General features: G+C 59.1%; 1 protein-coding gene across 1 annotated transcript; it reads left to right on the top strand.

The window, feature by feature from the left end:
• The first annotated feature begins 207 nt into the window (after window positions 1–207).
• ITGB3 (integrin subunit beta 3) lies at window positions 208–22,995 on the top strand. Its single transcript, XM_051640359.1, has 15 exons — window positions 208–552; window positions 5,049–5,134; window positions 9,678–9,870; window positions 11,835–12,087; window positions 12,910–13,072; window positions 13,646–13,807; window positions 13,956–14,051; window positions 14,236–14,325; window positions 14,713–14,847; window positions 15,233–15,662; window positions 18,214–18,436; window positions 19,349–19,449; window positions 19,577–19,696; window positions 20,848–21,014; window positions 21,703–22,995. Exons 1-15 carry the CDS (start codon window positions 495–497, stop codon window positions 21,769–21,771), a joined length of 2,346 nt encoding a protein of 781 aa, XP_051496319.1. The 5' UTR covers window positions 208–494; the 3' UTR covers window positions 21,772–22,995.
• Window positions 22,996–25,082: the final 2,087 nt, after the last annotated feature.

The raw sequence follows: 25,082 nt of genomic DNA, 5'->3' as shown, positions 1-25,082 counted from the left end.
GCACCCTGGGGAGCTCAGAACCCCCACTTTCACGTCATGTATTTGCTGCAATCCCCTTTAAATCCTGCCGCTCAGAAACAGCTCAGAGCGGGCTGAAGCCTTCCAAGCAAGAGTTAATAAAAACCAGGGAGCGAGCGAGATTTTGTAAGGAATTAAACCCCGGCGAAAGAGCCTATGGGAAAGAGCCTTTTAGCAGCCCCGGGGCTGTGGGTCACTGTGCTCACTGCCAGGGTTTATTAGGTCCTTGTCTGGGCTGCGAGAGGGAAAAAGCCCCCGAGGAGCTGCAGGCAGAGCCGGGGGGGGACACTCCCTGAGTCCAACCCGCTGACGAGCCAGCGCGGTTTCCTCCGGCCGGCCCCGCTCGTGTCATACACCCAGACTCATGATTCATCTCCTGGACTGCTCAGAACCTCCGGCCGGCCCAGAGCTCCTCTCCATCGCTCACGGCGGGGCCGGTCCCAGCAGCTCCCCAGGCTCGGGGCTCGGGGGAGAAGATGGGAACCCTCGGCTTGGCTCTCGGGATCCTCACGCTCTGCTCTGCTGCTGCCTGGGGTAGGTTTCCCCCCCCGTAGCATCGTCCCTTGCTTAAAGGCGGGTCACCGGGGATCGCTGCCTGGTATTTCCGAAAATCCCAGGACTTTCTGCCTTCCCAGGGTCTGCGATTCCCCGGGAAAACCGCTGGGAGGGGGGAGCTGATCCCACACACAAAGCACAGCTCAGGCTGCTGAGGGTTTCTCCAAGATGTGGTGGGGTCAGGACACGGGTTGGGGCGTGATCCTCACCGGGTGCGGCAAGTTCTTATTTCCTACCTACGCTGTGTTTGGCTCCGGGGACTGGTTTGTAATGGAAGGACTGGGGTGTGACTTCTGGGCTCCGTCCTTCAGAAACAGAAAACACTCTGGGGGGAATTTTCAGGGCAGGTTGTCACTTTATCCGTGTCATTTTCAGGGCACAGAGTGTGTTTCTGTCATCATTACCATCCTGTGCTATATTTTTTTTTTTCTTTCTCATGCTCTTTCGGTGCTTTTCTGTAAAAAAAAAAAACAACACCCTTTGATTTCTGGCATCAGGTGATTTCAGGACAAATAGAATTTGTGTTTTTTTAAAAAATTCCAGTGTCTGAAACATGGAGAAACAGCCCAGAAAAGTGTTCTCTCCTCCCCAGGTGCGTTTCCCGGGCTCAAAGTAAAATCCAGCAACCGCAAAATGGTTCCGTGTTTTCAGCTCCTGGTTTATAAATCGGTCCCATTGTTTTTCGAGGTCAGGGAGTTTGGGGCAACATTGTTCTGTCTAAAGAATCCCAGACTTTGGTGAATTCCCAGGAACAGCCTGAGGCTCCAATCTGCTGCGGGAGAGACCTGGCGTTAGGGCAGGATACGGGATAATCCCTGGAAGAGTTTGGAGTTGATAGAGATGCAGTTTTGGGGCTGTGCAGGTATTTTTTTCTGGTCCTGTGAGTTGCTGCTTGTACATTTTGGGACATCCCTTCTCAGGGAAGATACTGTCAGACAGGAAAAGACACAGAGAAGACAAACCCCAGGACGGGTTGGGCAGGAGAGGAGCCAAAAAAAAAAAGCCCAAATCCTTATCACTGAGTCAAGCAGAAAGGCCAGAGATGATGTACGAGTGGTTTGTGTCTTTCTCAAGTTTTCTAAAATATCTCCATCAGGTTTCCTCTCTGCACATTCTTGCTCAAATTGGCAGAGGGGGAACAAACAAAAGCTTGTGGCTGGTTCCCACAGCACAGCGAGGAGGTTGCTTGGAGGGCAGATGAGGGGCTGAGTAATTTTCTCCAGCCAGGGAAGGGTGATGCTGAGCCCCAGGCATCTGGGGTTGTTCGAGAGCCTGGGTTTCAGGGGCTGGGGTTGTGTTCTTTTTTTCAAGCCCGAGTCTTTAGGATCAGATCGTTGTATGAGATCAGCTGCTTTCCTAGGAAGAAAATGCAGCTCTTGTGCTTCGGTTTATTAGTTTTTATGGCTGGAAAAACAAACCCCCAAGAAGGAAAAGGGGAAAAAAAAAACAAAACTAAAAGGGGTGGGCGGGGGAAGAAAACCAACCAACCAAACCTAAAGAAACTTAAAAACCGCAGAATTCATGAGTTTAGGCTGTGCTGGGATCTTCTTAATCTGCTGAGAGCCAGGCAGTGTCCTAAGCCCGGGAAGGGTCACAGCCTGAAAGGCTCCAACATCACCCCCAGGTCCCCCCTTCCCAACTCCCTCCCCCCCAACACCCCGCCCCGGGTCGTGGAAACGCCGAACTAGGGACATTTGGCCGCAGGGAAGGGTGAGGCTGCTGCTCAGGGCAGGAGAAGTTGGGAGGGTGATAACTGCCCTCAGCTAAGCACCGCAGGCTGCCCTGGGGATTTCAGCCCCTTTCCAGGGGAAAGAGACCGTCCTGCTCCATCCAGCCCCAAGTTTAATGCAGCAAAGGTTCCGTACGGTGCTGGAGGTCAGGGAAGGGTCCCTCGTCCCTGGGGAGTCCTGCTACACCAAGACATGTCCCCCAAGGACAGTGCCCTGACTTCCAGCACCGTGCGGAGCCTTTCTTTGCTGCCCCAGAGCTCAGGTTTCATGGCCAACTGGAGGCAACCAGGGGCTCTGCCAGCAGACAGGAGCTTGGAAATCCTCCACATGGTGTTTCCGTGCAGCCGGGTCTCGCTGAGACCAGGGTCAACACGGCAGAGGGGAAACTGAGGCAGGGAGTGGCTGAGGGACTTGGCTCAAGTCACAGGGGAAACCTGTTTGTGTTAGGATTTGGACCAGTGCATCTCACATCCCGGATACTGGTGTGAGCCCTGAGTCCCGTTCCCTGGCTGGGAGTGTGGCTGGAGCACCCGTGGGTGGCAGGGACCCTTGTCAGCCCTGCACATCCCCAGCAAGTGGGTGCTGGGGCAGTGCTGGGTCACTAAACCATCCTACAAGAAGCTAAAACCCATCCCGAGGGAGCAAAGCCTGCACCAGTCTCAAACTGGAGTCTGGGCCAGGAGTGTTGCTGGTGACACTGGGTGCTGTAGCCCTGCCCCAGCTGGGACTGGGCTCGGGAGCAGGACACGGCACCCCCAGGCAGGGACATGAGAGCAGAGAGCACTGGCAGTGCTGGCACGGGGCAGGTGACAGCCTGGCACTGCTGTCCCCAGCCCTGGCTGAGGGGCCGTTGTCCTGCTCTGGTCTCAAAGCCTTGGTGCTCCTCAGGGACCTGCTGTTTGGGCACGTGGCCCAGGGGTTGGCAGCTCTGGGAGTTTAATCCCAAGCAGCTTGAGCTGGCAGGGCCATCCCAGGCCCCCAGGGCTGCCAGGCTGATGCCTCCTCCCCTGCTGTCCTGCAGGGCTGAGCTGCTGCCTCTGCCCCCGCCGTGGCTCCAGCTGCACAGCCCCAAGCCAAGGCACGTGTCCCAGGGCTGGGCTGCAGCCACCACCTTGGCAAGGCCGAGGGATTTCACACGGACACTGCAGGGGCAGGGGGGAGAAGCAGGAGCCAGCACTGGCAGTGCTGCTGCTTTCTGAGAGCCCTTTGCCTCCCCCCTGCCAAGCCCCGTCCACCCCCAGGTCCAGGATTGCTGCTCACACGTTGCTACGTGTCCTTGGGGCAGGAAGCACCAGGGATCAACCTGTGGCTCTTTTTGGGTGAAGCTCAATTTAAAATCTTCCCCATCCTCACCTGCTGCGGATGGTGTTTGGAGAGAGCTCTGGGAGCAGAAGCCACCCCAAAGCTGGTGCTCAGCTTGTAGATTTGTCCCCCTGCACAGGCCGAGCAGGGAGGGTGGGTGGCAGAGGTCTGGTGGGGCCATGGTGACCTGGGGCACGTCCCCAAGCACCTGCTGGCCTTTGGGACAGCCCGAGTGGGTCCAGCTCAGCCTGGGACACCAGCTTGAACAGACATGCACACCCACGACATGGGGCACAGACACACACACCTGTGCACACTCACACTCCCAGCCCATGTGCCAGCAGGCACGAGCACATGGTGCCATCGCTGTGGTCCTGCCCAGGGACCCGATGACACCCCTCCTCAGTTTCCTCTTTCTGCTTTGTGTTGCAGAAGAACGTTGCTCTGCCTGTGGCTGCTGGGAAGAGCCCTGGGCAGGGACAAGGGGGACACGGGGCAAAGGGGACATCCCAGCGCCTGCTGCTCCATCTCAGCATCCCCTGGGCTGCCCAGGCTGCAGGCACCTGGCTGCAGTCTGCCTCAGGGAATGCTAAAACTCTGCCCCAGGAGGGAGGAAGAGCTGAGGGTGACACCACCGTGCCACGTCCCCAGCTGCTCACCCCGTTGTGGCCCCAGGGAGCTGCAGGGTGCTGGTGCTGCCTCTGCTGAGGAGCCTCCCGGTCACTGCTGCTGCCCTGGGGCCCCTGCAGGCATCTGGGGGCTCCTTAAATGCCCCACAAAGACCTGCTGGCCTCTGACCTTCACGACTGGTGCCAGTGTGTGTCTCCCAAAGTCCCCACTTCCACCCACAGAGCCCAACCTTTGCCCGGGGCATTGGTGCAAACCCTCACCCACACGTTCCCGGCCTCGTGTCCTTTCCCTCCCCTCCTTTCCCTGGGTTTGAACCCAAGCCAAGACCAGCTGCTGGGTTTAGCACCTACACAAGAAGGCACCAACCACCCTGGGGTGGGGGGAAGAGGCAGCAGTTCCCCAGCTGCTGGCAGGGCTGTGGGTCCCACTCTGCACCCCTGGGGATTCACCCCTTTCCCTTCCCTGCTCCCCCCAAATGTCTGCAGGGAAGCACAAGGGGAGATGTGTCCCCCTGCCAGCAGTGGGGGCTTCACTCCAACCCACGTGTGACCTTGCAGGGATGGAGGGGATCCTTTAAGGAGCTGGCAGGTGGGAAATGATGCTCAGCACCGGCAGGATGAAGCCCAGCTGGTACTGAGCTGGGGAGGTGGTTATAAAAGGGGCCAGGAGGCAGCAGCTGGGGTTTGGGGATGGAAAAGGGGGTGAAGCAGAGCCCTGGTGGGATGGGAATCTGCAGCTGAGCACTGAGACTTCAGCACACGTGTGGATTTGGGGCTCTGCAGCTTGTGACCACTCTCTGCTCTGCTGTTTCAGGGGGTAACATCTGCACCACCCGTGGGGTGAGCTCCTGCAAGCAGTGCCTGGCTGTCAGCCCCCTCTGTGCCTGGTGCTCCTCAGAGGTAAGAGCTGGGGGGGTCCAAGCAGGGCTGAAGCACCTCCCCAAGCAAGAGAGGGGACATGTAGGAAGGGACAAACCTTTGGGCTGTGGGCTGGTCCCTGTGTTAGAGCCACAAACTTGGTCTCCGTGTGTTCCCACTGTGTCTAAACACATTTCTTGGTGGCTTCTGGCTCTGACCACAGCTCCAGGCTCACATCGTGGGCTCAGGCTGCCTGTTCCTCCTTGCCCTGCTCCAGAAATCTGCCCCTTGTCTGGGTGTGCTGGGGAGAGACATGACTGGGAAATGCTGCTGCTTCCACTGGGAATTCATTTGCTCTCTCAAAAATGTGTACATTGGAAAACTCGGTTTCTTTTTGGTTTGATTCTTGGAAACTCTTTGTAAAGCTCTGGCTAAAGGAGCTTAATTGCTGGAAGGGCTGGGAAGGGAAAGGAGCCTGGGGGGAGGAAGAAAAAAGTGCTGATTAGGCATTAGGATTTGGGTTTAAAAGCCCTTTTTTTTGTTGTTTCATTGGAATAAGCAGGAAGAGAAGGTACCTGGGTTGGGGTTACTGAGCAAAAGAGGGTGTGAGAGCTGAGCTGTGGCTCCAAAATCCCCCTGTTTGGGTGGGTGAGAGCCCAGAAGATCTGCCAAAGATCTCCCTCCAAAAATGCTGCCCGGGGGGTTAGTCCAGCAGGGAGGTCAGAGAAGGGAATTTCCCAACGAGATGGGAAGGGAGCCCTGGGGCAGAGGGGGAGGGAACCTCCTCCAGGGCTTTCCTTGCTCTTGGCTTCTCCATCCGTGAGATCCCACCTCCTCCAGCTGCTGCTTGTGGTGCCCACCGGGATAAAAAAAAAAACCCAATCCAAGCTGGAAGCCGCTGGTTCCTGTGCCTGCGTGGCCTGATGCTTTGGGGTCAGCGTGTACCTGGAGGAGATGCCTCCTGGTGCTGAGCCCGTTGGATCCCGCCAGGATCTGGCTTTTTTTGGGGGGGGGGTGGTGGAGAAAGCTGCTCCCGCAGGGAACGGCTGGAGCCGGGGGCAGCATGAGGGGCTCCCCTCTCCAAGGGGGAACGGTTGGCTCAGCTCGCTCCTTCCCAGCCGCCTTCCTGGGCTGCGATAGGGTTGGGATTTCTTATTTCCTCCCGCCCCCCAAACACCAACATCAGCAAAGGTTTCCAAACAAGGCAACGTTCTCAGGGCAGCGGGGGACCCGGCCCCCCCAGCAGCCCCTGGAGAGCCGGGCTGGGCGAGCTCTGCTCCAACATCTGGACCCCATTGCCTTCATTTAGCTAATGAGGGGGCTTTTTTTCTGTGGCTTTGCTTAATTTCCCTGGGGTGGGGGAGGTCCCTGATGCCGCCGCACCCCCTCCCCCCCCCCCTTTTTTTTTTTTTAAAGGGACAGAGCCCTTCCTCGAGCTCCTGCTCCTGCTTTTTCCCTTCCCAAGGAGCCAGGGTTATCAGTCATCCCTGCTCCATCCTGCAAGGAAGGATTTCCTTGTGGTTTCGTGTGATCACTGACCCCACTGAGCGCTGACGTGGAGGAGGATTGAGTTTTATTTAGTTTGGGGTTTATTTAAGGTTTAGTTTTGAGTTTAATTTAGTTTTTGAGGAAAACGTGACCAGTCTTACCAACAAACAGACACGTTCATCCACTCATCTGTTCCTTTTGGAAGAGTCAGCCAAGCCTTAGCTCTTAAGTCATGGCTCTAAAATCACTTTGGAGCACCCTGGGCTGGTGGGAGGTGTCCCTGCCCATGCAGGGGGTTGGATCTAGGTGATCTTTAAGGTCCCTTCCCACCCAACCCCTTCTGTGATTCTTGTGGCAGATCCTCCAGGATCTCACCCACCCAAAATGTGACCTGCTTTGGTTCCCTTGGAGGAAAAGTGAAGACAAGGCAGAGCTAGCAGCTGATTTAGAGAAGCTGCTGGGAAGTTCTAGGTTAATCTGTGGAGGCATCTGTGCTTTGGGTCATCCCAGGAGCTCTCCGGGAGAGAAGCTGGTGGTGTATGTGGTTGTTTGTGAGACAAAACAGATGCCCTGGGGATGTGTGACTTCCCACAGTCTCCTGCCCAGCAGTGAGGGAGCTGGGGGTTGGAGCTGGCTCTGCCATCACCCAGCATGACCCTGTCCTTGCTTCCAGGGTTTGGAGGCAGAGGGTAAACTCCTCAGGTTTCCCATCCCAGAGGGAGCTGGAGAAGATGCTGAGCCAAACCCACCCTCCCCGCAGAGGGACAGAGGTGGCCAAGGGGAGGTGGGGCTGGGGAGTGGCTGGTAGAGGAGGTGGGACCACGTGTAACCCCCTCCTCCCAGCATCTCCACGCTGAGGAGCTGATGGCATCAGGGCTGGGCTGTGGGGAAGGGGGTTTCTGGGTGTGTGCCCACGGGTGAGGTCCCTGTGCTTGTCACTAGCACCTCTGGGACACTACCTGGGGTCTGTCCAACTCCCTGAGCCTGCAAGTCCACAGGGACTGGCAGGGGGGGAACAGACTGGGGGGCTGTTGGACCTCGTGGCCAAATGCCCCATTGGTGCCCCCCAGGAACATTTTTCCTTGGCCTTTTGCAGTAGTTTTGTTGCTTGGGAGGGTGCTGAGCACCCTGAGTCAGTCGTGGTGTTCAGGGCTCCAGGGAAAGGGGAACAACGTGGTCCTGGGGTTAAATAGCTTCTCCATAGGAGTCTTGATGTAGGTGTGAAGCTGGTAGCCCTGTGAGGTGCTACATGGTCTTTGAGGTGCTGGGAGCTCCTCAGGACCTCCAGGTACCACCCAAGAGCCCAGCACCACAGTGAAAACCCTGCCTGCCCAGCCTGCTTTTCCCCCACGTGCCTTTCCAGTCACTTACTTGTCACTTCTCTATGATTCTGTGATTTCCCCACCTGGGATGGGAAGGTACATGATGATGGATCAGCCCTGGAGTGACCCAGGCACATCTGGGGTGAGTGAGTGAGTGCAAGGAGCTAATTTAGGAGATGACTTGACATCTCCACCCCCTGCAGGCTGTCTGGGCAGGGTCAGGGTGGGAGGCCATGGGGGAGGAACACGCCTGCTGATGTATTTTCTGGCTGTCACTTGGCCACCATTTCCAGAGGGCTGCAGGCCAACCAGAGACCTCCTGACACTGTCTGTGTTTTATTGCTTGCGTAAAACACACCAACTCATTCCTGGGTTTGGCCAGACTGAGCCCAGGGGAGATGATATCCTGGGTGGGGAACATCTCCAGTGCTGGGAGGCTGTGGTGCTGGGATCCAGCTTCCCAGGAGCAGGGAAGAAGTTGAATCAGCCCCACCAGGATTTGTGTCACCCCTTCCCCTTTGCTGCAGGGAAAGGCTGTGCTGGTCATCTGCTGCTGACTTTGAATGCAGGAAGATTTGGGCTGTGGGAGGGAGATGGAGAAACCCTTTGGAGAGGAGGGTGGTTGCTGCCTGGCTGGGAACGTGCAGCAGGAGATCTTGGCAGTGTTGGACTGGGAAAGAAATTCTTTCCATATTTATCTTCGTGAGAAAGTGGAGCCCTGGGAGCCCTCCTGAACGTGTGTGATAAGGACAAGGAGCTTTCTAGGAAAGGAGGGATGGGGCTGGAGCCCCACCATGACTCCACACTTTGTGCTTCCTGCCCCTGATGGGTCCTTGGCAGCTTCTGCAGCCCCCGGGGCCTTTTTGCTCCTTCACTCCTTTTTTGGTTCTCCTTTCCCTGCCCAGCTCCATCTGGCAGGAAGCTGGAGGGCTGGAGATAAGGCTGCTCCCTTCTCCAGCAGGAACCCAGCACCTCCCCACACGAGGGGCTCACCCACTGCAGGGCTGCTCCCTGCTGGCAGGGAGACTCCTGAGGGCACGTGCCAAGAAACTGGGGGGGTGGGGGGGAGGCAGCTCCACTTTTGCCAGAGTTGAGAAGATGATTTTAAAAGTCTCAGACTCTGCCCCTCACCCCCAGCTGCCCTGGTCACATCCTGCCTTGTCCTCATCAAGTCATCCCACAGAGACAGGCTTCCCTTTGAGCTCTGCCAACCCCAAACCTGAGGGTCCAGCTGCTTGGGGTCAGGAGGGGTTTGGCAGGGACAGGGGCTCTGTGGGGAGAGGAGCCCTCTCTCCTCCTGGCAGTCATAGAATCCCAGGCTGGTTTGGGTTGGAAGGGACCTCCAAGATCATCCAGTCCCACCCCCTGCATGGGCAGGGACACCTCCCACCAGCCCAGGCTGCTCCAAGCCCCATCCAACCTGCCCTTCAACACTGCCAGGGATGGGGCAGCCACAGCTTCCCTGGGCAGCCTGGGCCAGGCTCTCACCACCTTCACAGGGAAGAATTTCCTCCTCATGTCTCACCTCAATCTCCCCTCTTCCAGTTTTCATCCATCCCCCTCATCCCATCCCTCCCTGCCCTTGTCCCAAGCCCCTCCCCAGCTTTCCTGGAGCCCCTTCAGGCACTGGAAGGTGCTCTCAGGTCTCCCTGGAGTCTTCTCTTCCCCAGGCTGAACACCCCAATTCTCCCAGCCTGGTCCCAGAGCAGAGCTGCTCCAGCCCTTGGATCCCATTCCCAGGGGAACTGGCCCCTGACTTTATCCCTTTCTGGTAGGACTGGGCACAGTCGTTCCCTCGCTGCGACCTTCATGCCAACCTCCTGCAGAAGGGCTGTGGGCAGGACAAGATTGAGTTCCCCACCAGCACCGTGACTATCCAGCAGGACCAGCCCCTCAGCAACAAGGGCTCAGGAGGCTCCAGCACCACCCAGATGAGGCCCCAGAGAATAGAGCTGAACCTGAGGCCGGGTAAGAGCCCCCAGGTGCTGTGGGGAGGGTAAACACTGGGAGTGACCCAAAGGGCTCAAGCCATGAGTGGGTCATCACTTGTCCTGGCTGGCCAAGGCTGACTCGTGTCCTTTTCCAGGCCTGGAGTGCACCAAACCATCCAGGAACATCCCTGAAAGGGATTCCTTCAGTGCAGTCTCTTGGCTCCATCCTGTGGTCCCCCAAGGGGCAGGATGGGATGTGATTTCAATCCCTCACGGGCTTATTTCAAGCTGTTGAGAGCTCAGCCTGTGCTCCGAATGCTCTGGTGGCAGCTGGATCATGTCTGAGGAGCTGTGGAGGAGCTGGCAGGGTTGGGCTCCCAACAGGTCCTCATTCCAGCTGGGCAGGCTGGAGCCAATTCACTGTTGTGGTCATTTGCCAGCATAGGGGAGCTTCAAGCAACGCCAGGCAGGAGGCAAAGCTAACAAACCTCACTGGCCAAGGTCACCAAACCAGTCTGGGGGAGGTGGAGGGACTGGTGCTCTCACCATGCTCTGCCCCATGCCTGGCCCACCCTGGCCACCCACTCAGGGATGGTGACTCCAAGCTCAGCAGGAACAATTTTGGTTCCTGGGGCACATTGAAGCCCTGGGGCCGGGTATGGGAAGGTGATAGCACGTGGGGTGCTGTGCAGATCCCTGGGCCTGGCCAAGAGGAGACCTGACCCATCTGCAGGATGGCAGCCTGAAGTGTCTCCACGCAATGGGGACATGGAGCTGCTAAGTGGCCCTTGCTCAGTTTAGGTGTTTCTGGCCTGAGGCAGGTGGGTGTGGAGGCAGCTGCTCTGGAGAGGAACAGGGTGCAGTGCCATGTGTCCATGGAAGCAGCAGAAGAAAACCCCAGCTTGATATCATCTCTGCCAACCAAGGGAGGCTTGGCACAAGCCACCTGCCACGATGAATCAAGGATGATCAATGAACTCATGAATCAAGACCAAATGCTGAAGGACACAAGCAGGACAGGTCACAGCCCATGTCCCACTAGCTCAGAGTCCTCATGGTTTTAGCTCAACAAGGAGCAGCAGATGCTCTCTGAGCCAAACTGTGACCACTGACTACTTGGTGGTGCCCCAGCAGCTGGAGGGAGGATGGAGCTCTTGGGGCTCTTGTAGCTTTTGAAACTTCCTCCACTCTGAAAGTCAGAAAGTGTCGTGCAGATCTAGGAGGCAATCTGAGCAAAATAACAACTGAAGCTCAGCTCAAGCTTTTTCTTTCCCCCTCCACCTCTGAGGTGTCCTGAGAAGGTTGCAGCTGTGCCCCAGCTTCTGTTTCAAAGAAGTTTCTTCAAAGAACAGGAAGAAAAAGAACCTTTGTCCCTTTATAAAAGGCAGAAAGAAAAGGTCAACTTGAAGTGTTCTCTTTTGGTTTTTTTCTGAGTTCAAATATCATCGAAACTGGCCTCTTCCCCAGGAGGTCCTTGCTAAGGAGGTTTTTGTTTCAATGGAAAATGTTTCACCAGAAATCTCCCAGAAGATGCTGGGAGGAGCCAGGAAGAGAGGGAAGGAACAGGGATGGGGGGGCCCTGGGAGATGTTTGGAGCCCTTGGGAGCTTGGAGAAGCCTGAAGCAGCTTTGCAGCCCCTGGTAACCCCTGTAGGACCTGCTGCCCACACACTGGGTGTTCTGCTCGCTCCATCCAGCATGTGTTGGTCGTGCAGGACAGCTTGGGAGGGTCAGCTCTGGGCAGGAGAACCTGCTCATGTCCTGGTAATGACGGGTTTGGAGAACAGGAGCCATGGTTGCCACCTGCAAGGGGTGCACAGCAGTTCTGCCATGCCTAAGGGCTTTGCTCCTTTGTGTCTGTTTAACTCCCAGCAGCTTTAAACCATCTCCTTGGGTTCCTGCTGACCCCACAGGTTGAGTTTCTCCCTGGTCCCACCAGGAGCCCCCTTTGCTCCTCCCAGGAGAGGAGGGTCTCTCACTCCCCTGCCCTGTCACCCTGCAGATGACTCCCAGATCTTTCACATCCAAGTGCGTCAAGTGGAAGACTACCCCGTGGACATCTACTACCTGATGGACCTGTCCAACTCCATGAAGGATGATCTGAGGAACATCCAGCACCTGGGCACCAGGCTGGCCAGCGAGATGCGCAAGCTGACCAGCAACCTGCGCATCGGCTTCGGGGCCTTTGTGGACAAGCCCATCTCCCCCTACATGTACATCTCTCCTCCAGAAGCCCTCAAGAACCCTTGCTATGAGTAAGTCCCAGCCTGGGGGGGTCCTGTGAGGGCCAGAAGTTAATGGGACCTCACTGGGCCATGGCTGGAAATCCATGGCAATGGGTTTCAGCGGAGTCGAGGGGCTGATTTTGGACCTTGCTGAGCTGCACGTTCTGCTGGCACAGGGAGGAGGAGCAGGTCAAGGTTTTGAAGTATCAGTTGTCACTGAAAACCTCTTAAGGAACCAATTTTCCACCATTTTTTTGGGGGGGATGTTGAGGTTCAAAGAAAGTGACCCCTAAAAATCCCAGCGGGATGGACTCTGGGAGCTGACCTGAGCCCAGCATCTCTGCAGCACCTCCTGCCGTGTCCTTGGGCTCCTGGGGGGTTGGGACACAGAATCACCAAGGCTGGAAAAGACCCTTAAGATCATCAAGTCCAACCTATGACCTGACACCACCACATCAGCCAGACCATGGCACTAAGTGCCACCTCCAGGGATGGTGCCTCCACCCCTTCCCTGGGCAGCCCATCCCAATGTCTGATCTCCCTCTCCATGAGGAAGTGCTTCCTGATGTCCAACCTAAACCTCCCCTGGAGCAGCTTCAGGCCAGGCCCTTTTGTCTCATTGTTAATTGCCTGGGTAAAGAGCCCAGCCCCACCTGAGCACAACACCTCTTCGGGGAGTTGAAGGGAGTGAGAAGGTTCCCCCCTGAGTCTCCTCCAGCCCAAACAACCCCAGCTCCCTCAGCCCATCCCTATAAGATCGTCCCCCCAGCACATCCCAGATAGGACCACGGGATGGGGGTGGGAGCTGAAGAGCCCTGTGAGCCTGGTGCCCTCCCTGCTCTCCTCCTGCAGGACTGGGGAAACCTGCCTGCCCATGTTTGGCTACAAGCACGTCCTGGCGCTGACGGACGAGGTGACGCGCTTCAACGAGGAGGTGCAGAAACAAAGTGTGTCCCGGAACCGCGACGCGCCCGAGGGCGGCTTTGATGCCATCATCCAGGCCACCGTGTGCCACGTGAGGGGCCAGAGGGCCTGGCTGGGGTTGGGAGAGGGTCGTGGAGGCTGGGTCCTGGGATGGGGTGGGCAGAGAACACCCAGCCCCAGCAGGGCAGGACTGTAAGCTCTACGGAGCTCAGGTTTGGAGCGGGGGGAACATCTGACATGGACATCTCTAGGCCAATAGCCAAGGTCCTGGAAGGAGAGAGGAGCAGAGCTGGTGCTTGGGGACTGAGGATGGTCCCATGCCAGCCCAGAAGGGACATCTTCTCCTGTGCCTGCACCTTGGTTTTGCTGGAGATGGGAGAGGTTGCATCCCTCAGTCATTAGCCACCTTGATTAACACTCCAGCAAATTAAAACCTATCTTGGGCTACAAGCAGCCCATGCCCACCTGCCAGGTGCCATGTCCCACCACCCCACCCCTCCCCAACACCTCCCTGGGAAAGCCATGGCCCTCAGCTCCCTCTGCAGTGGCAGGCTGGTCCCTCTGGCCAGGCAGGGCTGGCAGTAAAGGCAGCAATGGGGTGGTGGCACCTGGGGCTGCCCTCAGAGCAGGTTGCCACGTTCCTATGAGCTCCCTGTCACTGCAGGAGAAAATTGGATGGAGGAACGATGCTTCCCACCTGCTGGTCTTCACCACGGATGCCAAGACCCACATTGCCCTGGATGGCAGGCTGGCTGGCATCGTGCAGCCCAATGATGCCCAGTGCCACATTGATGAGGACAATTTCTACTCCGCCTCCACCACGCTGGTAAATCCTGACCCATGTGTGGGGCTGTGGAGCCCAGAGCTCCTGTTCAGGGTTCCCATGGGATGGGAAAGGTGGTCCAGCCCTGGCTGGAGGGCATGATGGGGTTGGGGGTACATGTTGCTAGGGTACAGCCTCTCCTCTTCCCCAGGACTATCCCTCTTTGGGCCTGATGACTGAGAAGCTCTCACAGAAGAACATCAACTTGATCTTTGCTGTGACAGATACAGTTGTTGGGCTCTACCAGGTAACAGTTGCTGTGAAAAGCCACTTTCCTGGGGGCTTGGTGGGTCCTGAGGAGCATCCTTTGCAGCTGGCCATGGGTGGCCAGGCATAGCTTCATGGCCTCCTGTCCTATCAAAGCTCCCAGATGTTTGGACAGGGTTTGGCACACTCACCCATCATAGACTATGCTTTTGGTATTTCTCCAGAACTACAGTGAGCTGATCCCAGGCACGACTGTGGGCACCTTGTCTGCAGACTCCAGCAATGTCCTGCAGCTCATCGTGGACTCCTACGGGGTGAGTGTGCAGCCTGCTGGCCCCACAGCAGCACTTCCCCTCCCAACACAGCCACTGCTTCACGCTGCAAGCAGCTCCTCTGGCAGCTCCCCCAGCCCTGAGCATCCTCCTCCCTGGACCAGCTGCCAACACCTGCCTCCACCCAGTGTGCAGGGACCCCGGGGAGAGGGAGATCACTGGGGCCACCACCTGCCCCATCCCATCCTTGAGGGCATTTCCCCACAGGGAGCCACGTAGCTGAGCCCTGAGGAAGACTCAGGGCACTTGGCTCCTTTCCCCTGAAGGTGGGAGCATGGCTGCGATGGTCACGCAAGGGGAGGACCTCCCTGGGACTGAGCCTTGGCCAGCCTGTGCTGTCTTCTTCATGGCTCCTCTCTCCTCTCGCAGAAAATCCGCTCCAAGGTGGAGCTGGAGGTGCGTGACCTCCCCGAAGAGCTGTCCCTGGCCTTCAATGCCACCTGCCTCAACGACGAGGTCATCCCTGGGCTCAAGTCTTGTGTGGGGCTCAAGATCGGGGACACGGTGAGGATCCTGGTCCTGGGCTTGGCTGTTCTGCCCCTTCAGCAGTGATGCCAGCTCAGCTGATGCTCTCCACCAAGCACCATCTGCTTGTCCCACCCCCTCCCTGTAATCTCTGCAGGGAAGAGAGGGGTCCAGCTGGGTGGAAGATGCTCTTTTTGAGTCTGGATGCAACCTCTGGGGTCCTCTAGGTCACATTTAGCCTGGCAGGCAGGTGCCCTGACAGTGCTGGGACAGCTTTGGAAAGCCCAGAGAGACCTGGTGGGTCAAACTCTGGGCTCCTTAAGCTTGAGCATGGACTGGAGGAGGTACCCCAGGTACCCCAAACCCCCAACCTCAAGTTGGTACCCCAAGTACCACCCCAGCCTCACTCCTCCACCCTTCCCAGGTGAGCTTCAGCGTGGAGGCCAAGGTGAGGGGCTGCCCCCAGGAGAGGCAGAAATCCTTCACCATCAAACCCGTGGGCTTCAAGGACAGCCTGACCGTGGTGGTGAACTTCGACTGCGACTGCTCCTGCCAGAGCCAAGCCCAGGCCAACAGCTCGTCCTGCAGCCAGGGCCGAGGGACGCTGGAGTGCGGCGTGTGCCGCTGCCACCCGGGCCGCCTGGGCCAGCACTGCGAGTGCTCGGAGGAGGAGTTTAGCCCCTCGCAGCAGGACAACTGCAGCCCCCGGCCCGGCCAGCCCCCCTGCAGCCAGCGCGGGGACTGTCTCTGCGGGCAGTGCGTGTGTCACAGCAGCGACTTCGGGAAGGTGAGCGGCAAGTTCTGCGAGTGCGACGATTTCTCCTGCGTCCGCTTCAAGGGTCGGATGTGCTCGGGTGAGTGCTGGGCATGGGGAGGGGCAGCTGAGGGTCCTGCTGCCCCAGCTCCGGGCTGGGACACCAGCTGCTACAAGGGGGGGAGAAGAGAAGGCTCCAGGGAGACCTTAGAGCAGCTTCCAGTGCCTGAAGGGGCTCCAGGAAAGCTGGGGAGGGGCTTGGGACAAGGGCAGGAGGGATGGGATGAGGGGGATGGATGAAAACTGGAAGAGGGAGATTGAGGTGAGACATGAGGAGGAAATTCTTCCCTGTGAGGGGGGTGAGACCCTGGCCCAGGTTGCCCAGGGAAGCTGTGGCTGCCCCATCCCTGGCAGTGTTGAAGGGCAGGTTGGATGGGGCTTGGAGCAGCCTGGGCTGGTGGGAGGTGTCCCTGCCCATGCAGGGGAGTTGGATCTAGATGATCTTTAAGGTCCCTCCCAACCCAAACCTCTCTATGATTCTGTGATGATTCTACTTTGAGTTTGTCCCATGTGTTGTCCCCACCTCTGGCTTGCTCAGCTGTGGCTCTCCCTGGACCTGAGGTGATCCCTGAAGTGATGCTGGGGCAATTATTTCCTTTCAGGCAGCTGGTATTGCCTGCTCTGCCCAGGAGTGTGATGGGCTCTGAGGGTTTAGAGCAGACCCCAGCCCCTGCTTAGGCTCAGGAGTCCTGTTGGGGTGGCTGGTGGGCATCCAGGGAAGCAGATCTGGAGGGTCCAGGGCCAGGAACTGGGTTGGACCCAGCTTGAATTGCAGCCCCTGACACATCAGAGGTATTGCTCTGCAGAAGAGAAACCCTGGGGTGGAGGGAGAGGTGTGGGGAGGGGTAATTCTCATCCCCCACCCAGCTCTTGAAGACTTGGCAAGATCACTGGAGAAGAAAATCCTCCCCCCTTGCTGGCCTTACAGCATCTTCCCTCCTGAATATTCATCTTTTCCATGTGCTACCAGACCCCTCTTCTCCAGCCCCAGCTGCTCTCAGCACTGGGGAGAGAGGACCAGGGCAGGAGCCCCTCTCTCCAAAACACCCATCAGTTCCATGGGACCTGATGGCCCAAGGGCCTCTTGCCCATCAGAAAACTCCATCTAGGGTGTCTGCCACCCACATCTACTCTGAGTGCTGGAGGGCTGAATAAACCCTGATGCTCTGGCCCATCTCCTGGTTTTTCAGGGGATGTGGAGAGGTGGTAGTGCCTGAGATTGGGGTGTGGAGCTGGCACGTCCCCTCCAGGAGCAGATCATCCCAAAAGTGATTCAGGTGGAGGAGGGGTATGAAAGAGTGGGAGCCACTCCCATGCTATCCCCAGCTTCCCTCCATGAGCCCAGGTGAGGTGGCTGCTGACACAGTGTCAAAAAAGCCACCTCTTTCCTGCTGTGAGCCCCAAAATCCCAAGAAGAACATCAATAGCCAAAGCTGATCCCACTCTGCAGGAGCCCAGAGTGGGTGAGATGAAACCTGCTGGCCAGATGACCTTCAGTCCCTGCTCCCTGACATCCTAAATAGAGTTTTTGGGAACCCCTCTCCCCCAGCCCAGTTTCATGGCTCCTGGCAGCACCAGTCTGCTGGTAACAGAGGTGTCATGGCTGGGGCTTTCCACCACCCTGAACTGCTGGTGCCCTCAGTGTCCCCAGGAGCTGGGTGTCCCTGTTCCCTCTGCCTGTTAGCACAAGGGCTGCCAGGGCAGGAGAAGGGCAATGATGAAACTTTGCCCCCAGCCTGGGCAAGAGTTGTTGATTAACCCACCCTGTCTGGTCCCGTTGGCATCGGTCCCGTCCCATTGAGCCACTTCTCCCTGTCTGCTCCCAGGCCTTGTCACCATTTTCCTGTGACTCAGCCCCCCCAGTTCCTCATGAACTGGTTACACGTTGATTTCTCACGTTGGTGCCTCCAGGCTGTGGGGAGGACAGTGCCTGGGCTGATTCCCACCAGGAGCAGCATTCCCCAGGTGCTCCAGGCTCGGGATGGGTCGGCACGTGCTGGCTCTGAGGAGCTTCCACCACTCACTGTGTCTTGTCTTGGAGCTTGAAATCAAACCACAATCCAAATAGCTCTGGGCTCTGGCAGGCTCTGAGCACATCTGTCTTGTCTGTCTGATTCAACTGGTCTAGGTGAGCACGTTGGGCTTTTCCCAGCAGCCAGCTTCCCCTGCCTGGTCCAGGGCTGGGAAACAAGTGGGATTTGGGGGGGGGGGGTGACCAAATGTCTTGACTCAATCTGGAATTAGAAGCCAAAGTCAAAGCTTGACTAGCTCAGAGTTGGCTCTGAGCATCTCCAGCTGCTGCTGCCAGCCTGCCCGAGCTGGGGCAGCTCAGCCTCAGATTTGGCAGATTTCTCCTGTTTGGGTGGAATAAGAGGAGTGCTGGGGACATGGCAAAGGCTGAGGTCTGGTGTGAGCTGCTGGGTCCCAACCCAAGGACAGCAGAACGAGCTTGTCCTGGGGGGCTGCTCTGCCTTGCTGTGCCCACAGAGGCGGAGCTGCTCCTCTGGGTACCTGGTTATCCCGTGTGGCTGATCCCTAGCGGGATCTGTGGGGACACCTGAGGGTCCTGATGCCCTCTGGCTTGTCCCCAGGCCATGGGCGGTGCAGCTGTGGGGACTGTCTGTGTGACTCAGACTGGACAGGTGACAACTGCAACTGCACCACCAGAACAGATGCCTGCCTGGCCAGCAACGGGCTGGTGTGCAGCGGGCACGGCTCCTGCCTCTGCGGCCGCTGCGACTGCACCCAGCCCGGAGCCTACGGGGACACCTGCGAGAAGTGTCCCACCTGCCAGGACGCCTGCACCATCAAAAAGTGAGAGACACAGCTGGGATGGCTGCTATCCCACTGGGGAGCCGGTGGGGAGCTGGGATGGGCTGTATCCCACTGGCAAACTGGTGGGGAGCTGGGATGGGTGGTATCCCACTGGGGAACTGGTGGGGAGCTGGGATGGGTGGTATCCCACTGGTGAACTGGTGGGGAGCTGGGATGGGTGGTATCCCACTGGGGAACTGGTGGGAAGCTGGGATGGGTGGTATCCCACTGGCGAACTGGTGGGGAGCTGGGATGGGTGGTATCCCACTGGGGAACTGGTGGGGAGCTGGGATGGGTGGTATCCCACTGGGGAACTGGTGGGGAGCTGGGATGGGTTGCATCCCACTGGTGAACTGTTGGGGAGCTGGGATGGGTGGTATCCCACTGGGGAACTGGTGGGAAGCTGGGATGGGTGGTATCCCACTGGGGAACTGGTGGGGAGCTGGGATGGGTGGTATCCCACTGGGGAACTGGTGGGGAGCTGGGATGGGTGGTATCCCACTGGGGAACTGGTGGGGAGCTGGGATGGGTGGTATCCCACTGGGGAACTGGTGGGGAGCTGGGATGGGTTGCATCCCACTAGGAAACTGGTGGGGAGCTGGGCTGGGTCTTATCCCACTGGGGAGCCAGCAGAGGGCTGGGATGCTTTGTATCCCATTAGGGAGCTAGCAGAGGGCTGGGATGGGTCTTATCCCGTCAGGAAGCCCAGCAGAGAGCTGGGATGGATCATATCCCACGGGGGAGCTGGGATGGGTCACATCCCAGCAGGGAACCGGCAGCAGGACTTCTCACCAGCTGCAGCCCCTTTGGGTTGGGATTGCAGCAATTTCCCCAGCCCGGGGCTGCAAGGGATGACAATCCCCCGGGGAAGAGCGTGGAGGGGCTTTCCAGAACCTCCCTCCTCTTCCTCAGGGAGTGCGTGGAGTGCAAGAAGTTCGAGCGGGGGGCGCTGGTGAAGCAACAAACCTGCAGCCGCGTGTGCCGCGACGAGATCGAGACGGTGCAGGAGCTGGGTGAGAGGAGACTCAAACCCCTGCCCCCCGGCCTGGAGACCCAGGGGGCTGGGTACCCCACCCGCTGCCCCTCTGCTGGGCATCCCCCCCCCCAGCACGGGGGGCTCTGAGCCTCTGTTCCTGGCAGGTGACCGGGGCAAGGACGCCGTGAACTGCACCTACAAGGACGAGAACGACTGCGTGGTGAGGTTCCAGTACCACGAGGACTCCAGCGGCAAGTCCATCCTCTATGTCATCGAGGAGCCAGGTAGGACCCTGCTGCCCCAGGCGGGGGCTGGGCAGGGTGCTGAGTGCTGCCGCGCTGGGTTTCCCTGCTGAACAGGGGGATTTTCTGCTGAACAGGGGGATTTTGTGCCCTTTTTGTAGCTCCCTCCACTGCCAGGCTCGGGGGGGGGCAGGTTGGGGAGGGGCTGGGAGGGGTTACAGAGCTGCTTTGTTCCCTGCTCTGTGCCACCCAGCTCTGACTTCCCGCCCGTCTCACATTTCCCCACCACTCTGCTCCTGTTGTTTCACCCTCTCGCTTGAGCCAAGGACAGGAGTGGGGGGGACTCAACCTTCCCACCCCCCTGATCCTGCTCCCAACCCCACAGATGGGCTTTTTCTGGAGAAGCAGCCAGGAGCTGCTCCTGTTTGCAACACCCCCCCCAACCCCAGCTATGCTACAGCTGCTCCTCAGGGCTGGGACACAGCAGTTCCCCCCCCCACAGAGAATCCTGGAGGAGCCCCCCAGGATCTCCTGCAACCTTGAGGTCTAAGGGGGGGCCTCTGAGCTGAGCCAGGGGCTGTGTGGGCACAGGCTCTTCCAAAGCAGGGCCATGAAGGCAGCTGCCAGCTCCCCTCACAGCTGCCTGCCATCAGCAGGGCTGCAGCCCACCCTCTGCACCCCTGCACCCCAAGGGATGAGGCAGGAGAAGGGGGAGAGGGGGACGTGGGCTGCAGGGCCCCAGGCAGTGTGTGTGTGGGAGCAGGGTGGGTGCTGGGCTTCACACCTCATCTCACCACCCTGGTTTGCTAGCCCAGGGTTGATACACAGCAGGAGAGTGAGGATGGTGTGGGGCACCAGGCAGGCTGGTGGTTTGGGGGTGAACTTCCACCAGCCCAAGGAGCTGGTCCCTGGTGTCAATCCCCTACCATGCACGGGACCTGTGATGCCCCTAACCTGGACTACTTCAGGCTTGGGTGTAGAAAGGACCTCAAGGATCTCAGGATATGTGCCCTATGGATGGGATCCTCCTTTACAGAGCCTGCTCTGCTCAAGGGTGGAGGCTCCTACTCCCAAAAAGGGGAGGATGAAGCTCTCCTGAGACCAGAGGAGCTCCATGTGCCAATGACCAAGCAGCCCCAGAGCTCTGGGGATGCTGAGCCCTCTCCCCAGCCGTGCCTTCCTCCCTCCCACAGACTGCCCAAAGGGGCCAGACGTCCTGGTGGTCCTGCTCTCGGTGACAGGTGCCATCCTGCTGATTGGCCTGGCTGCCCTGCTCATCTGGAAGCTCCTCATCACCATCCACGACCGACGGGAGTTCGCCCGCTTCGAGGAGGAGAAGGCCAGGGCCAAGTGGGACATGGTGAGGGACAGTGGGTGGGGGGAGGAGGGTGTTGTCAGGAGTCCCTGAATCCCACAGCCCCTGGATTGGGTGGATCCAGAGCCCAGTGCTCCCAGCACAAGAGCCCAGTTGCTGTCTCTGGTCCCAGGGCACGGTCCTTAGGGACCAGCTTGCCCCATTCCTCTGGGAAGCATGGCACAGTGTCACTGGCAGGACTTCAGGTGACCCTGCCAGCCTGGACACTGTGGTTCCAGGGGCAGTGTACATGCCATAGCAGATGTCCCAGCTGCTTTTCCCACCTCCAGCATATCCTGAGCACTTGGCACCAGCGTGACCCCCTTACTCACTGCCCACACCAGCGTTTCCATCTCGTGAGTGAGGTGGAAGGTCCCTCCTGCCATGGGATGCTGGAAGGGCTGAGGCATCCGGAGCACAAGGGAGGGGGCTGGGATGGCACAGGAGGGGAGGGGTGGGGTGGAACTGGGTGGATCTTCCAGGAGGCCTCTCTGCTCCTGAGCTTTCCCCTCCTTTGCAGCAGCTTGTCCCTGCTCCCCCCTTATGGGGAGTCACTAAACTGCAAAGCCCTGAGGGGAGACACGGATCCACCACTCAGCGGTGCCTCAGTTTCCCTGGCTGTACAGTAGAAGAAATGCTGCTGCCAAAGCACAAAGTGATGATGCTCTTTTTTCCCTTCTTCTTCTTCTTCCAGGGCAACAACCCTCTATATAAAGAGGCCACATCAACCTTCACCAACATCACGTACCGCGGGAACATGTGAGGACGCTGCACCCAGCGCCGGCTGTGGGACCAGCCACGGATCTCTGGGACCTTCTGGAGCCTGGTTTACAGACAAGCTTGTGTGTGTCTGTGTGTGTGAGCGTGTCTGTGTGTAATTTAACAACCCCTCGACTGCCTCCCAAGCCCTGTTGTCTGTCACCCCCACTGTAACTGCAGGGATGTGCTTTCCACGACAAACCTCTGGTCCTTACCTCGGCGGGTCACCTGGCAGGAGCTGGTGGCCCCTCCATACACTGAACATGTAGAAATGAGGCTGTCTCTGCCTGGAGAGTCTGTGAACTGTTAGGTGCTCATTGGGCCAAGAGGATTTGGGGAGCTTGCTGCTCTGACAAGCTGTGCTCTCCTCCGTGGTCTCTGCTGGTGAAGCTCTGCCCACCCGGATGGTCCCCTTGTGCACTGGACAGATGTGGTGTCCCAGGGGACAGGAGCCATCGTGGGGGTTGAGGACACCACTTGAGCAGCCCAACAGCCCCCCCCCCCCCCCCTCCTTCTTGTAGCCACACGTTTCTGGTGCTGCTGTGGCCCAGGATGGTGAAAAACAACCACCCCAGCATCACCGTCCCCTCCACCTGTGCTCAGTTTGCTCCACCAGTCAACTCCACGTAGCATTGGCTGTGCTGGTCCCAGCTGCAGCCTGGCTCAGCCCCGGGGGTGGTGCTGAGCTCCCTGTGACCTCCCCACCCTGTCCCCACGCTGCCAAGCCCAGGGATGTGCAGGCAGCAGCCTGGGGAGGGTGGTGATGCCTGTTATCCCTTCAGCCTGGTCACCTCTCTCCCTTTCCTGTGCCTTTTGGGCTGTGTAATTGCACCACACTCGGTTTTCTGTGTAGCTCAGGGTTCCAGAAGAGCAGGCAGGGTTCAGGCCACATCCTGCTGCCTGGGGCTGCCTATCACTTGTGGTTTATCCTGTGGGGAGAACAAAGGAATGTCCCAGTAGCAGAGTCGGGCTGTGACAGTGCTGCTGCCTGCTGGCACCAAAAAGCAGCAGAGACCTTGTGCCTGGTGTGGGGCTGGGCCCGAGGCCCCCAGCAGCAGGTTGGCTGAGCTGGTGGTGGCTTTATGTCCCTGTTCCCTGGCTGGGATGTCCCCAGGAGCTTGGGGACAGGGGCTGGTGCTGGGGTGGGAGCTGGGGCTGAGCCCCAGAGCAGGGGCTGGGTGGGCAGCAGCAGCAATAATTCACACCATGGAAATAACAAGAAATAAAATTTCAAACCTCAAATTACTAAAGGGGTCAGTGTCCATGCCAGTGGTTTGTGCCCAGGATTCCTGCTCCGTGAGCAGCCCCTGGGATCCCATGGGATTTGGGGGGCTGGGAGGGGTTGAGGGATGGGGAGCCAGTGCAATTAGGGCTGTGGGTGCCCCCTCCCCACCCCCACCATGGGGGTCTCTGCTGTTCTTGGTGCCCTCCTGGGGTGGGTGACGCCTGGGGGCACAGGGCAGGGTGCAGGCTGGTGGCCCTGCCAGCCACCTCGCTTCACTGCAAGTGGGGGGGGGGGGAAATGCCAGCAGACCCCCCATCCTGCCCCACGGGGCCCTGCGAGCCCTCCGGGCTGTTGGAGAAGCCCCCGGAGGAGGGGGAGCTGGGCTAGGACCCTCCATGGGGGCAGCTGGGCAGGGGGTGAAGGCGCTAAACCTGGGAGCAGGGTCCTACCTGTGCCCACCCCCCCCCCCCAGCTCCGAGCACCCAGCCCGGGCACCCGCAGGGCTGCGGGGACACCCAGTGGCCACCCTTAAAGCAGCATTTCGGGATGACAGAAAGTGCCGGGGAATAAAAAAAAACAAAACAAAAACAAACCCTATTTGCCCGGTTCTCCCAGCCCCCCGTTCCCGGAGCCACGGGGTGTCCCCGGGGCAGCACCCGGTGCCCCCAGCTGGGGAGGGCGGGGGTCGGGGTGGGTGTTGAGAGCACCCAAAAGGGCTTTGGGGTCGGGATCAGCCGGGTTCAGCCCCAGGAGGAGCATTTCGGCTGCAGGGTTGGCAGAGAGGAAAGCAAAGGGGTGCCCGGGGCAGAGCCTGGCTGTGAGGAGGAGGAGGAGGAGGAGGGGGAAGGAGGAGGAGCCCCCCCCCCGAGTGGCTGGGGAGGGAGCTGAGGGCGCGGGGGGTTCGGGGGATCCAGCTGCTCCCACCCTGCAGCCGCGCTCGGCTTGGGCAGCTGCTCCTGCCGCAGCTCCTGCTGCCACAGGGCAGGGCTGGCAGCCCAGGGCTCACGGCAGCCATTCCAAACCCCCCCGGGGAACCCCCCACCCCACCCCCGGGAACCCGCCCCACGCTCCCGGGGAGCCCAGGGGTCCTTCCCCTGGGACGCATCCAGCCCGCGCTGGGGCTGGTCCTGCCCGGGGCTGTGGGCAGGGCACAGGGACCCACCAGCAGCCACCGCTGCCCTCAAGCCGTGGATGTTGCTCTGGGCCTTGGAGATCCCGCCCTGGATCCCACTGGATCCTGTCCCAGCTTGCTGGAGGTGAGGAGCTGAGGCTGGGAACGGCAGCTGGGACAGAGGGATGGGTGCTGGGCAGGGTCACCCCACACGTGTCCATCTCTTCCCTTGGTAGGAAGAGCATGTCCAGGCTGTGCTGGGATCTGTACAGCGAGGAGGGAGAAGAGCAGGATGTGCTGGAGCTGGAAGGTAACCCTGCTCCTCCCCAGCCCCTTTGCTCCTCTGAAATCCTCTGCCCCACCTCGGTGGTTGCAGCCAGCTGGAGAAGCCAGAGGGATGTCCCGTGTGTGGTGGGGGCCAAAGGGCTCCTCATCCCACTGAGCTGTGGGGTGAGCAAGACCCCTGGTCAGCCCAGGTCACTGCCCCGTGGTGCCAGTGGGCTCAGGGGCTGGTGGGCTCAGGCTCAGGGGTTTGTGGGATCAGGCTCAGGGGCTGGTGGGATCAGACTCAGGGGCTGGTGGGCTCAGGCTCAGGGGCTGGTGGGCTCAGGCTCGGGGTTGGTGGGATCAGGCTCAGGGGTTGGTGAGATCAGGCTCAGGGGCTGGTGGGCTCAGGCTCAGGGGCTGGTGGGCTCAGGCTCAGGGGTTGGTGGGCTCAGACTCATGACCAGCAGGAGCTGCTGAGAGTCTGGAGCGTGGGGTTGTTTTTCTCCCCAACAAATCAGGCTGTGCTGACTGGGGGAAAGGAGTGTGAGCAGCCGGGGGTCCCTGCTGGGGCAGGAGATGCAGGTGGTGGTTGTTCCCAGCTCCCCGGGAGAAGCCATTTCGGAGTGTTGGTAACTCCAGCCCTGCTGAACCTGCACCCCTGGGGCTGCTGGTGCTGGGCACCGCTAGATGGGGGTGTCCCTGCACGCTCCTC

This window comes from Apus apus, chromosome 25, assembly GCF_020740795.1.
Source record: "Apus apus isolate bApuApu2 chromosome 25, bApuApu2.pri.cur, whole genome shotgun sequence".
NCBI lineage: Eukaryota > Metazoa > Chordata > Aves > Apodiformes > Apodidae > Apus > Apus apus.
This window is presented reverse-complemented; position numbering and strand designations above follow the sequence as displayed.

Excerpts from the sequence above, each read along its gene's own strand:
- ITGB3 (XM_051640359.1), top strand. The coding sequence starts at position 495 with ATGGGAACCCTCGGCTTGGCTCTCGGGATCCTCACGCTCTGCTCTGCT. Across the intron at positions 13,073-13,645 it reads TCCAGGCCACCGTGTGCCAC|GAGAAAATTGGATGGAGGAA; the intron begins GTGAGGGGCCAG and ends CTGTCACTGCAG. Across the intron at positions 19,697-20,847 it reads CTATGTCATCGAGGAGCCAG|ACTGCCCAAAGGGGCCAGAC; the intron begins GTAGGACCCTGC and ends TCCCTCCCACAG.